Source organism: Rattus norvegicus, chromosome 2 (assembly GCF_021556685.1).
Source record: "Rattus norvegicus strain SHRSP/BbbUtx chromosome 2, alternate assembly SHRSP_T2T, whole genome shotgun sequence".
Classification (NCBI taxonomy): Eukaryota; Metazoa; Chordata; class Mammalia; order Rodentia; family Muridae; genus Rattus; species Rattus norvegicus.
Window position 1 is genome coordinate 88846462 of NC_141535.1, and position 14524 is coordinate 88860985.

Genomic DNA, 14524 nt, shown 5'->3' on the forward strand with positions numbered 1-14524 from the left:
CAAACCATCTTCCTTCCATGCACGGGAAAGGTAAGATGCACATTGTCCTAACTAGCTCTGGTACTGTCTACACTGTAATCTCCGTACCCCAATCTAAGGAAAAAATCAAACAGTTCAATATTAGGGGCACATAGTGTTAAAGGATATATGTGAGTCTTTTTGATGAAAAACTTGATCCAAAAAGAGAGCATGTATTTTCAAGAAAACAACTAGTTGAAAATAAGCTTCACTCTGTAAAGTAAAATCTCTATCTTTTTTCTCACCTGAAGACTAAGAGAAGAAAACACGAATTTCAGTTCCTTCAACATCATGGTAGCTAGCCCTTAATCTATGTCTTCTCTCACCAAAGAAGAACAGAGTAGCCGGTCCATTGGTCACTGTGGAACATGTGGACAGCACCCATACATGTGTCTGTTTTCTATACATTTGAGGACTGGGTGATCAAGCCATCAAGTAGTTGGTCCTCTCTTATTTTCTGTCTCACATAAATATTTAAATTTGTGGGCAATTTAAGCTTAGGAGACTCTGGAACTCCATTGTGGGAATTATATTAGGTGGTAAATATGCCAGAGGATGTCACAATATAGATAATTACCTTGAATAAATTATGAAGGAATCTTTGATTCTTTGATGATTTCTTTGTGAGACTTCATGAGAAAAATACTAGCAGCTTTAAATTCTCTCTCTCTCTCTCTCTCTCTCTCTCTCTCTCTCTCTCTCCTCTCCCCACCCCGTGTGTGTGTGTGTGTGTGTGTGTGTGTGTGTGTAAGTGTGCGCACGCATGCATGCATGTGAGCCCTTACATATGTGTGTGTATATACACGTGATATAACATGATATTTTTATAATTTTAGATGATGGCATACAAAACTCTATGTAATACATTTCTGCCAGAAAAGAGAATAAAGAAAAATAAATTCTCAAATATATAAATACCTTCCTTTACTATGTTAATTATCCCCTCTTTAAACCTTGCCTATCAGAAATCTTGTAATATTTGCTGTTCCCACGCAATCTTTTATCTTTTAAATTCTGTATTCTAGGCTGCATCTAGGTAATTTTCATTGGCAAAAATTTTTACGGGACTGATCAATTGCAAAGAGGATATACTGGCTTGATCTTTCTTATTGTTTTAATTTTCTCAATGAGTTTTGAGCATGTGGGCTAGACCCTGGAGAAAGACCTGTAACCTATTACTTTTAAGATATTTTCTTAATATACTTCCATTTTTGCCTGATCTTACCTTTCCATTAATTCCTGAGTTGTTCCTTCCATGTTTTTAAAATTTGGCCTCAAATCAAGTGGACAGATGTTGGACTTTTTAATTATATGAATCACAATGGACTTACATAGATTCTTGTGCTAAGGAATTACATGATAATATCCCCTCTATCACTATCATGTCCTGCTCTATGGGCAAGAAGATAATAATAGAAATTTGTACAGTAAAATTACTCAGAAAATGACAAAGAGGCCATTCTTTAACTTAGCAGAGAATTGCCTGCAGCAGAACTATTTTATTGGAATGTGTCAGCATTTCTTTGAACACTTTTAGTCAAAAGGTGTGTAAGTTACATTTGCTTAGCTTTAAATTGTGAGTAATGTACCATAAGCAAAACCATTAAATGCCTTTTGCTTTGGATAACCAAATGGTCATCCCTGAAAGCATGTATGAAGTAATATTCTACATACTGAGCTGGTTGAACTTACGTATTTTGAAGTGTGTGTGTGTGTGTGTGTGTGTGTGTGTGTGTGTGTGTGTGTGTGTGTGTGTGTGTGCATGCTAACAGTTAATGAAAAAAGAGATAATGACTTTGAAAAAAACCAGGGGATCATATGGGAGGGTTGATAGGAAGAAGGGAAATGAATAAATGATGTGGTTACATTATAATTTTACAAAATAACACAATAGCTACAAAATGTAACAAAGTAGAGATTAACAAAAGCTTTTGCTTTGAGAAGCTATATGATACATTAACTAATTGAGTCGGCTGCAAGTTTCTCAACATTATCACTCGGTTTCTGTCTAGTTGAGGAGGAAGATAGGATGTACGTGTGTACAAATAAAGGAAGGTACTTCCTTTTCTCCTCATGTTCCACGTTGGAAGCAAAGGAGCTGCCCTTCAGGCGGCCCCACCTTAATAAAGATGGGGAACAGAAAGAAGGCTTTTCTATGTTGATGGTATCCACAGAGGGAGATAAACTTCTGCAGGTGAGGGTATATTGTCCTTGACACTATCAAAGGAGAAGCAAAATAAATATAACCATCAAACACTGCATAATGAACTCAGAGAGCTGAGGAAGCCAGCAAGCTAGAGATGTACAGGACACATTTTTCTGATGCTGACTTTGCTCCAGCAATAAAATAGAACTTAACTTCCATAATTTTAATTTTATGGCGAAGCTCTCAGAAGGCATTCATTCTGTGACTCCTAGGGGTTTCTTTTCCTTGAGATGTTCCAGAACCAATATGAAAGATAACAAAAATCCATGTTACTGATGGAATGAAAAATAAATCACCATGGGTATTTCACTGTAGTCACTTTGCTTAGACAAGCTCTGATTTTGATCATCAAAATAACGTTCCGCACATCCATTATTTCCAGTGCCAGTGAGGATGGCCTGAAAACAATGATTCTGGTACCTAAACGCTATTGTTTTCCAAGCTTAAGAAGTCCTGAATTTTTCTTCATGCTGTCTTGATTAGTAAGGTCTTCTTGGATATAAAAGGATTTGTATGATGCCCACAATATTTGAAAATGGTACTTAATTATGTTTAAAGGTTAATGAGATGAAACCTTCTGTACTATCCATCTTTCAAACAGTGTTCTCTACAGCAGAAGGCTGCCACTTCTTGACTGAAAAACTGCATTTGTTTAACTTTGATAATCATTCCTTTGTTCCTTGGTGTATTTGTTATTTTTACCCAAACCATAGTGGAAATGCCTATCTGCTTTATAAGCAGAAGCAAGAGTCAAATAATAATTGTCATTTACCAATTATTTAGCATTAATTGGAACTTAGCATGCAGGAAAACTTGCTTCCTAGGGGAGAATCATAATTTCAGAGCACCATAGAAACTTGCAATGTACACAGAACATTTAAAGGTGTAATTTATTAAAAATTACAGTATTTTCCCTGCAGAGTAGATGAGCTATTCATGGTTAGGACTAAGTCCAATATTTATGAAATATTCAGAAATGATTAATTATGTTTCATTTACAAATGGACTCTAATGGGAGACATTTTTTATTTCAAGAGCTATTTTAATGAATTGCCTGTCTCTATGAATTCATGTTCATAGGAGCCATTTATTTTTCCCTCCCTTGTACAGACATCACATCTGAGCTGTCCATGCTTATTGTGCCTTTCTTGTTTCTTCTGTCTCATTTCTGTGATCATTCTCTTTTTGCCTATGCTAGAAATTTTGGTCATTTCTCTCCTTCACAGCTCACTTCCAATCAGTCACATATTTAAATGATTTCTTATCTGCAGAATAACAGCCTAATATTAATATCATGAATAAAGATATTTCCAAGCCCTATCAAGATAATGCTCCTGTTCCCCTCCAAGTTAGTCCTCCCAGCTCTCTCTATGAAATACCCCTCTGTCTACTCTATGCTTCAGCCCTTGCATGTTTTCTCTGCTCATTACACCCTTACATTTGTATGAAGTCCTTACTTGTTTAGAAGGCAGCTCAAGCACACCTTTCTCCCCCTAACTTCTAGAGATCCTACTTCCTCCCACTTAGGCAATCAGAGACGAGATGGAATGCTCTCATTCATCTTCTTCCTGAAGCCCATGCAGGCATTTGGGTGGCCTTTATCTATCTCTGCATCTAACTTGTGCACAGTTCATTCAGATTACTTTAACTCTTATAATTTATTTCTCTATCTACTCTTCATACCATGTAAATTAAACATACAGTACGAACTAATGAAATCTCTATAACTAAATTGAAAACTTCTATTAAAATAAGATCTAGAACATCGCTGTGTTGACGGTTATTCAGTGGAGAAAGCAGAGTATGGCGAACGATAGAGCATTGTTATGGAGACACAGCAGTTCAAAGCCTATAGTAATTGTGAAACTTCCTTTAAATATACAGATAACACACTTTCCCCCTGTTATGCTCTCCTTTCACTATGTAGTTTTACATTTCTGTACCAGCAGTTCTTTGACCCCTGGAAGCATAGTAAATCAGTGTTCTGTGGCCATATTAAAGTGTGTGCATTAGTAAATGGATAAACAAATACAGCTATGCTATTCCTTGGAGTTTAAGGTAATAGATTCAAATCTTCCAACACTAGGTAGTAAAGACTGTGTCATTTCCAAGTGGATATCACCTCTTCCACATGGAGTGTGCGATTTCACCTCAGCTACAGGATCTTTCATGATCAAGAAAATTGCAGCTTGGACTAATGAAACAAGTATGTTACTCCAGCTAGTTCAAAGACTGAGGCAGGAAAATCAAAAACTCAATGCCTGCAATGTGTTGTGATGTGAGTTCATAGCCAGCTTGGACAAAAATGTACAGTTTTCTCATAACAAAATAAAAAACAGTGAAAGTGATATAGGTAAGAGGTACAACATGTGAAGATCCTTGAGTACAGTGTTAGTGTGGAAGAAAAAAGAAGCGTAGAAGGGAAACCAGTATGTTAGATAACTTATTCTTACCATTGCGGAAGTAGGTACCAAGTTCCGTGCTTGTACAATGTATTTGATACACAGTCTTTGTTCTTTCACCTGCTAGCATGGTATCCACATGATTGATTCTTCTTGTTGGTGACTCAAAAAGCCACAGTTTGTATAATTTATTTCCATTAAGTGCTAGTAGGAAAATGGATGTTAAAAGCTGCGTTCTAATGACAAGGTCACTAGACCTAGAAGCTGAAGAACAGAGTTCAGTTACTAATCTTGGTACATTGCGTTGACAAGAAATCTACTATTCTTTTCAAAACTGATATTTCTGAGTTATACAGCAAGGCATATAATGCCAGCCTGCTGGAGTTGTGTGGTAGATAGATGAATAAGGACTGCAGAGACATTTTCCCTATGAAAGTAAAGTAACATTAAACTTATTCAAGAATGAAAAATATGTAAAAATAATGGGGGATCTTTCTCAGCTGCACAGTCGTTCCTTTTTGTTTTCATTGTTACTGTCAGTTTGCATGTACCTCAACTTTAAGTTTTTTTTAACAGATAGAAATAGGACAAATGAACATTTCCCCATTCTTATAATTTATATACAGTACAGCATAGTTAAACAAAACTTGTTTTCAATTCTTTTGCATATATAACTCTATTTAACTTGGTAGTGTAAAAAATTACAGAAAGACATTAGTGTATTGTCATGAGCTTTCCTCTCCAGAAGGAAATCAAAACAATCCCAGAACATAGAAACTATGATAACTAACAGCATTATGGAGACACGAATAGCCATAATGAGAGAAGGAAGAAGAAAAGCCTCGCCAGCTTGCTTTGTTAATAATTGAATACATGACTTTAAAGGTTCTGTATTAGCATCAACTATAGTTGCATACATTTACAATGAAGCTAACCATAAAATAATTTGGCATTGTCTAGCTTTGCCTTAAACAAGGTATTAAAAACATCATTTGTTTGTGTAATAACTTAATACCTGCATATTCCTGTCACTAAAAAGTACTTTATGGTCAATTATCAGAATTTATTATTGTTGCTACCTTTTTTGTATAAAATATTTTATTTAGGTTGAATACCTTTATGTAATTATTTTCTGATTGAGTACATTGAGTTATCCAAAAGAAGAAGATACATAAATTTCATGTTTTTTCCCCAATAGCTTGAAAATAATTGATGGTTATGTACTGGATAGACTAGGGAACTTCAGTGTAAATAGGACCTTCCAAGAGATCTGTTTATAATCTTTATCTTTTAATTTAGGAAATCAACTAAATGTCTGCTATTTACTCAGAGAATAAAGACAAGAGAACAGCATGGGCCTTTCTCATGAGCACCCATTTCACCATCTATTATCAGAACACAGTCCATCTGGTCACATATTGCTTAAGTCTCTGTTGGCCAAGTGATAGCAGTAAAAGAGGAAGGCTTGCTCAACGCTTCGGTTAGCTATTTTGCTGTGGATACTCACTGAATGATGAAACATATCTGTAAGAGCACCAATAAATCGGATGATAGAGATCTCAACAGTCTGGAACAACTTGCTACATCTAACTAAAGAGAACTTTATAGAGACAGATGCAAAGTCAGCATTAAAGTTAAAAAAGAAAAGTGCAAAGACACATGAAGTAGGACATATGGCTTAACTGCACAATGGTTTTTCTCTATTGTTTTCCAAAAGTGGCTGTTGAAGAACAACAGCAAACCAACCAACCAACCAAACAAACAAACAGACAAACAATGAGCCTTGAACATTCTATGGTTCTATGAAGTTACTTTTGTCTTCTTCCCTGGATCAACAATGTTAATAAGCATGCATACAGAGCAATCACGGTCTAAATTCTATTTTGAAAACAGGTATAGCCACTGACAAACTGATACAGAAACAAGATTGAAAAATAGAATGAAAAATTATAGCTATCAACCTTAGTTGTGGTGGTTCGAATAAAAATGGCTCCCAGCAATTCATGGGGAGTTGTACTATTTGAAAGTATTAGGAGGTATGCTCTTGTTGGAGTAGATGTGATTTTGCTAGAGGAAGTGTCTCCTGGGGGAGGGGTTTGAAGTTTCAAATCTCCAGCCAGGACAAGTGTTTTTCTCTCTCTCTTTCTACTGCCTGCTGATTCAGATGTAGAACTCACAGCTCTTCAGCACCACATCTGTCTGTGTATCAGCATGCTTCCCACACGATGATAATGAACTAAACCTCAGAACCGGTGAGCCAGCCTCCATTAAATATTTTTCATTATATGAGTTGCTGACGTCAGCGCATCTCTGAAGGAATTGGATTGTCTCAGTAGAGAACTATCTTTGTAATTCTCGGATCATATGTACAAGAAAATCATGGGAAGAATAACAAAATAGACTGAATTAATTTACAATCAGAGGAAAGCTTGTGTATGATGTCAGTTGATCTTGGGTTGATTGACTATTGGTATCATGTTCACTAATGGCCCCAACTGATAAAAATTACTAAGACATATAAGCTTAGGATCTTGGTTTATCATAGAGGACTGAAGTAAAAGCACACCAAGTATCATGGAGACACCATAGTACATAGCATGTGGGAGATGGTCAGCAGTGAAGATTTGTCATGGTCCTGGCAACAGAACTCATGTTCTCTGGAGGAACTGCAAGCATCCTCTACCACTGAAATATGTGTCTGGCTTAATGGAATGATTATTGCTGCAGTTGGATAATTAACTACTCTTTCAAAAGCGTGTATGTGTAAGCATTTTTTCCTTGCGGGTGGCACATTTGAGATGTGGTTGTCAGGAGGATGACGGACATTATAAATGAATTAATCTACTGAGTTCATGCCAAGTGGAACATTAGTATGCATGTCTGATTAGAGGAAGTAAGTCGCTGGAGATGTGCTTCTGAAGCTTTACTTCGACGCCTTTGCTGTCACCTGTTTCCTGTGTGTCAACAGGTAGGCATTTTGTTCTTTTCTAAACTTTTTCAAAAACAAACTCTCTCATGATTAGCCCAGGAACAACACAGTCAATTGTTTACTAAGACACTCAAAGCATGGGATGAAATAAAGTATGTGTTCTTTTAAGTTGTTTTTCTCAAATATTTTTGTTGCAGCAAGAGAACATGATTAGCAGGTATATATGTAAAAATATTAAACATATGATATGCCTTCAAATGTGTGTGTGTTTGACCACCAGAATTTAAGAATAAAGATTGTTGTTTTAAATTAGTTTCTTGCATAACAATATTGACTCATAAAGTGACAAAATTTTCATATGTATAATGGGATGATGTTTCTTACCTGTAAAGCGCAGACAAGGGCCTCTTACTTCCAGGCTTTGGTCTGTATGGTTTGGGTTCCCCTGCCATGTTGATATCTAAAAATATAAAATAGCATTGTTTATAGTAGCTACTGATAAACAATTTGGAAGCATTATATCTTGGATTTTATTTACCTATGCAAGTCCTTTTACAATTTTATTTATGAATTAACTTATGTTATGTGTCCCCTGTGATGTTTTGTATGTGGCGCTTGTATGTGTTAGTCTGCACGTGAGTACATATGTAGGAATACATGTGTGTACATATATGGAAACTCCGGTTCTACATCTGTTATTTTCCCTTGATCTCTCCTTTATTTTTTGAGGCAGTCTCATACTGAACATGAAGCTCATCAGTTAGGTAAGGCTCTCTGGCTAATCTTATTGCCTGTAAGTATATCTCATTGAACTCAATTTTCATGAGCTGTGTCTCTACCTCCACATTCATGCTGGAATTATGCCTACCTCCCCTGTCTCTTTATGTAGATTCTATGGATTTAAACTCAGGTGTTCAAGTTTGTGTGGCAGGTAAGAATTTTCTTCATTCTTTCTTACACAAATCTTGTGTGCAAGTCACTATAAAATGTATGGGAACTCATTTACATGAGTAAAGGAGTAAGTGAGAATTTTTATACATGAAAAACGGTTAGATTCTTATGCTTCTGTATTTTATAGCATATTAGGGAAAGTCAGACACTAAGAATGAATTATATATATACTACATTAGAATACTGTGGAAAAAGTATTAAAAATGAAAGAAGAATCGAGACATGAAAATAAAGATAATGAAAAACCATCTGATTTGTAGATTTTTAGAGACCTCTCAAGCAATCATAAATATTCATATGGGATACAGCTTCCTTTTTAAAAAGAATTATTAATTTCTAGCATTATATTATCATAAATTTTACAACATTTATTGAGGAAAAATAAAATTATAATATAAATTTTAATATAATTTTAATGAATGTATCTCCTGAGCAGTCATATCCTGACTTCATCAACTAGAAATTAAGAGTCTGAGATTTACAGGATTCCCAAAGACATGAGAATGTATGCATATAGTTGCCAATAGTAAGCTTAAAAGAAATGTTAAAATTTTAAGAAAGGAGAAGGTTGGATTTTAGAGAGTTTTCTGTAGCTCGTGTTGTCTTCATGTTCATGGCACCCTATATCAGCCTCTAGCATTTACTATATTATATCACTATAATAGATTTTTTAACAAATAGTGTTATAATAATTTAATACTTAAAGGACTGATTATAAAATTAAATACCTACTTTACACTGGGATAAAAGTATTTTTTAAACATGAAAGGTAAAATATGTAAAATTTAAGTGGTTCAGAAATGAGAATGCATTTATTAGCTCAGAATATGGAATAATGCTCATAAACCAGACGTAAAAAATTGCTGACTTTAAAATATAACATTGATAAATTCTATTACATTAAGTTAGCATTTCTTCTCACATAAAGACTTCAAAAAATTTCCTTGACAAAGAATTTGTGCCACTATATAAATATGTCTTTTCATCACAAGAAAAATGAGTTAAAACACCAAAAATAAACTTAGGAAATACAAAAAACACTAGTAACTCCACTTTATAGAAGATGTGATAAATAAATATGGTGACTTGAATATGATTGGCCCAGGGAGTGGCACTATTTGGAGGTATGACCTTTTGGAAGTAGGTGTGGCCTTGTGGGAGCAAATGTGTCACTGTGGTTGTGGACTCTCATTCTAGCTGCCTGGAAGCTAGTCTTCTGACTGCATCTGGATGATGATGTAGAACTCTCAGCTCCTCCTATACTATGTCTGGCAGAGCAGGGCCATACCTGCGCTTTGATGGTAATGGACTGATCCTCTAAACCTGTAAGCCAGCCCCAATTAAGTGTTGTCCTTATAAGAGTTGCCTTGGCCATGGTGTCTGTTCACAGCAGTACAACACAAAGTAAAAATGAAAAATTCTCATTTTCATCAGTAACAGGAAATCTAAGTTATACCAATCGAAATATTGAGTTCACATTTTCTAGAGAGAAAATATCATGCATTGTCCAGGTTTGAGAGCAAGTGAAATGCTATATGCTACAGATATAGATATAAATTAGTGAATCTACTCTGATAATAATTTTCCAGTTTTAAATAAAAAATAATGCTTAGAATTAAATCATGTGTGAAGAAATTCTCCTAAAGGAATTATTGCACATGTGTAACATATGACATGAAAAATTGTGTTCAGTGAGATACACTTAAAGATAAGTATCTTACGCAAAGTCATAACCTATGTTAGAAAAATAAAAGAGAATGGAGAGAAAATTAGAGTTACAGGCAAAAACATGGCTCTGATAATGAGCCCTCAAATCACAGCAGTGAAAAAAATTAATGTCACTGAAAATATTAATTTTTTACTTAAATTAAAGGGCAAGTTGAAGGACTATGTAGGAATAAATTGAATGTAATTAGACAAATGAGCAGAATCTAAAGGTAAACAATTCAACAGAGGATTGCATTTAAAAGGGTATGTTTGGAATGACATGAAAAATTTTGAGACCAAATCACAGAGCATGATAAAGAAAACATAGATTAACATCACAGTATTATTCTTTTTTTTTTTTTTTTTATTAACTTGAGTATTTCTTATATACATTTCGAGTGTTATTCCCTTATCCCGGTTTCCGGGCAAACATCCCCCTCCCTCCTCCCCTTCCTTATGGGTGTTCCCCTCCCAACCCTCCCCCCATTGCCGCCCTCCCCCCATAGACTAGTTCACTGTGGGTTCAGTCTTAGCAGGACCCAGGGCTTCCCCTTCCACTGGTGCTCTTACTAGGATATTCATTGCTACCTATGGGGTCAGAGTCCAGGGTCAGTCCATGTATAGTCTTTAGGTAGTGGCTTAGTCCCTGGAAGCTCTGGTTGCTTGGCATTGTTGTACTTTTGGGGTCTCGAGCCCCTTCAAGCCACAGTATTATTCTTAATAACAAACATTTTATATATTTTATGGTAAGTAGTGAATTAAAAAGAAGATGAGTTAACAGTGTCAATACATATGTTGTTATACACCCTCTTCAGAATCATGAGGGTTTGATGAACAAGTGGATTAGACAAAGGCTTGGAGCTGGTGTACAGGTAGATGATTAGAGAGAACAATCTATTTGGGTTGGATTATTGAGAATGAGAAAACCATTAGAAACGTCAGTTAAAACTTCAGATTTGATTACATGAGTCATACATATGCCAAAAGTCAATTAAATAGGCAGTGACTCGTGATTAGAATTAGGCACAGTGAGTACTGTTTACACTTTTTCATATGTGGTATAGCTGGAAAAAATATAAGTAAAGATTGTGAAAATAGCAGAGTCTATCTGTGAAAATGTAATAACATTCATTGTTTCTTTCTACTTTAGATATCATGACTTATAAAATGAAAATGTGAAATTATCCTCATACATAAACAAAAAATATGAGACAAGGCTGTCAATGAAAAATATTTTCAGTGTCCTTACTTTTTATATAATGTGCTGTCAGTGGTTGTAAAAATAGTTGACAATGTGTTAAAACTAGAGAAAGCCTTTCTTTTTTTTTTTTTTTTTTTATTAACTTGAGTATTTCTTATATACATTTCGAGTGTTATTCCCTTTCCCGGTTTCCGGGCAAACATCCCCCTCCCCCCTCCCCTTCCTTATGGGTGTTCCCCTCCCAACCCTCCCCCCATTGCCGCCCTCCCCCCATAGACTAGTTCACTGTGGGTTCAGTCTTAGCAGGACCCAGGGCTTCCCCTTCCACTGGTGCTCTTACTAGGATATTCATTGCTACCTATGGGGTCAGAGTCCAGGGTCAGTCCATGTATAGTCTTTAGGTAGTGGCTTAGTCCCTGGAAGCTCTGGTTGCTTGGCATTGTTGTACTTTTGGGGTCTCGAGCCCCTTCAAGCTCTTCCAGTTCTTTCTCTGATTCCTTCAATAGGGGACCTATTCTCAGTTCAGTGGTTTGCTGCTGGCATTCGCCTCTATATTGCTGTATTCTGGCTGTGTCTCTCAGGAGCGATCTACATCCGGCTCCTGTCGGTCTGCACTTCTTTGCTTCATCCATCTTGTCTAATTGGGTGGCTGTATATGTATGGGCCACATGTGGGGCAGGCTCTGAATGGGTGTTCCTTCAGTCTCTGTTTTAATCTTTGCCTCTCCCTTCCCTGCCAAGGGTATTCTTTTTCCTCATTTAAAGAAGGAGTGAAGCATTCACATTTTGATCATCCGTCTTGAGTTTCGTTTGTTCTAGGGATCTAGGGTAATTCAAGCATTTGGGCTAATAGCCACTTATCAATGAGTGCATACCATGTATGTCTTTCTGTGATTGGGTTAGCTCACTCAGGATGATATTTTCCAGTTCCAACCATTTGCCTACGAATTTCATAAACTCGTTGTTTTTGATAGCTGAGTAATATTCCATTGTGTAGATGTACCACATTTTCTGTATCCATTCCTCTGTTGAAGGGCATCTGGGTTCTTTCCAGCTTCTGGCTATTATAAATAAGGCTGCGATGAACATAGTGGAGCACGTGTCTCTTTTATATGTTGAGGCATCTTTTGGGTATATGCCCAAGAGAGGTATAGCTGGATCATCAGGCAGCTCAATGTCCAATTTTCTGAGGAACCTCCAGACTGATTTCCAGAATGGTTTTACCAGTCTGCAATCCCACCAACAACGGAGGAGTGTTCCTCTTTCTCCACATCCTCGCCAGCATCTGCTGTCACCTGAGTTTTTGATCTTAGCCAATCGCACTGGTGTGAGGTGAAATCTCAGGGTTGTTTTGATTTGCATTTCCCTTATGACTAAAGATGTTGAACATTTCTTTAGGTGTTTCTCAGCCATTCGGCATTCCTCAGCTGTGAATTCTTTGTTTAGCTCTGAACCCCATTTTTTAATAGGGTTATTTGTTTCCCTGCGGTCTAACTTCTTGAGTTCTTTGTATATTTTGGAAATAAGGCCTCTATCTGTTGTAGGATTGGTAAAGATCTTTTCCCAATCTGTTGGTTGCCGTTTTGTCCTAACCACAGTGTCCTTTGCCTTACAGAAGCTTTGCAGTTTTATGAGATCCCATTTGTCGATTCTTGATCTTAGAGCATAAGCCATTGGTGTTTTGTTCAGGAAATTTTTTCCAGTGCCCATGTGTTCCAGATGCTTCCCTAGTTTTTCTTCTATTAGTTTGAGTGTGTCTGGTTTGATGTGGAGGTCCTTAATCCACTTGGACTTAAGCTTTGTACAGGGTGATAAGGATGGATCGATCTGCATTCTTCTACATGTTGCCCTCCAGTTGAACCAGCACCATTTGCTGAAAATACTATCTTTTTTCCATTGGATGGTTTTGGCTCCTTTGTCAAAAATCAAGTGACCATAGGTGTGTGGGTTCATTTCTGGGTCTTCAATTCTATTCCATTGGTCTATCTGTCTGTCTCTGTACCAATACCATGCAGTTTTTATCACTATTGCTCTGTAATACTGCTTGAGTTCAGGGATAGTGATTCCCCCTGAAGTCCTTTTATTGTTGAGGATAGCTTTAGCTATCCTGGGTTTTTTGTTATTCCAGATGAATTTGCAAATTGTTCTGTCTAACTCTTTGAAGAATTGGATTGGTATTTTGATGGGGATTGCATTGAATCTGTAGATTGCTTTTGGTAAAATGGCCATTTTTACCATATTAATCCTGCCAATCCATGAGCATGGGAGATCTTTCCATCTTCTGAGGTCTTCTTCAATTTCTTTCCTCAGTGTCTTGAAGTTCTTATTGTACAGATCTTTTACTTGCTTGGTTAAAGTCACACCGAGGTACTTTATATTATTTGGGTCTATTATGAAGGGTGTCGTTTCCCTAATTTCTTTCTCGGCTTGTTTCTCTTTTGTATAGAGGAAGTCAACTGATTTATTTGAGTTAATTTTATACCCAGCCACTTTGCTGAAGTTGTTTATCAGCTTTAGTAGTTCTCTGGTGGAACTTTTGGGATCACTTAAATATACTATCATGTCATCTGCAAATAGTGATATTTTGACCTCTTCTTTTCCGATCTGTATCCCTTTGATCTCCTTTTGTTGTCTGATTGCTCTGGCTAGAACTTCAAGAACTATATTGAATAAGTAGGGAGAGAGTGGGCAGCCTTGTCTAGTCCCTGATTTTAGTGGGATTGCTTCAAGTTTCTCTCCATTTAGTTTAATGTTATCAACTGGTTTGCTGTATATGGCTTTTACTATGTTTAGGTATGGGCCTTGAATTCCTATTCTTTCCAGGACTTTTATCATGAAGGGGTGTTGAATTTTGTCAAATGCTTTCTCAGCATCTAATGAAATGATCATGTGGTTCTGTTCTTTCAGTTTGTTTATATAATGGATCACGTTGATGGTTTTCCGTATATTAAACCATCCCTGCATGCCTGGGATGAAGCCTACTTGATCATGGTGGATGATTGTTTTGGTGTGCTCTTGAATTCGGTTTGCCAGAATTTTATTGAGTATTTTTGCGTCGATATTCATAAGGGAAATTGGTCTGAAGTTCTCTTTCTTTGTTGTGTCTTTGTG

At 36.5% G+C, this 14524-nt stretch overlaps 1 protein-coding gene across 9 annotated transcripts in view; it reads right to left on the reverse strand.

Moving 5' to 3' along the window:
- Positions 1-14524, reverse strand: part of Ralyl (RALY RNA binding protein-like) — a 787740-nt gene that overhangs the window by 154416 nt on the left and 618800 nt on the right. For all 9 annotated transcript variants that reach the window (XM_087618564.1, XM_087618536.1, XM_087618540.1 and 6 more), the window contains 1 exon segment: positions 7940-8015. In XM_087618564.1, the coding sequence (XP_087474690.1) occupies positions 7940-8015 (76 nt within the window).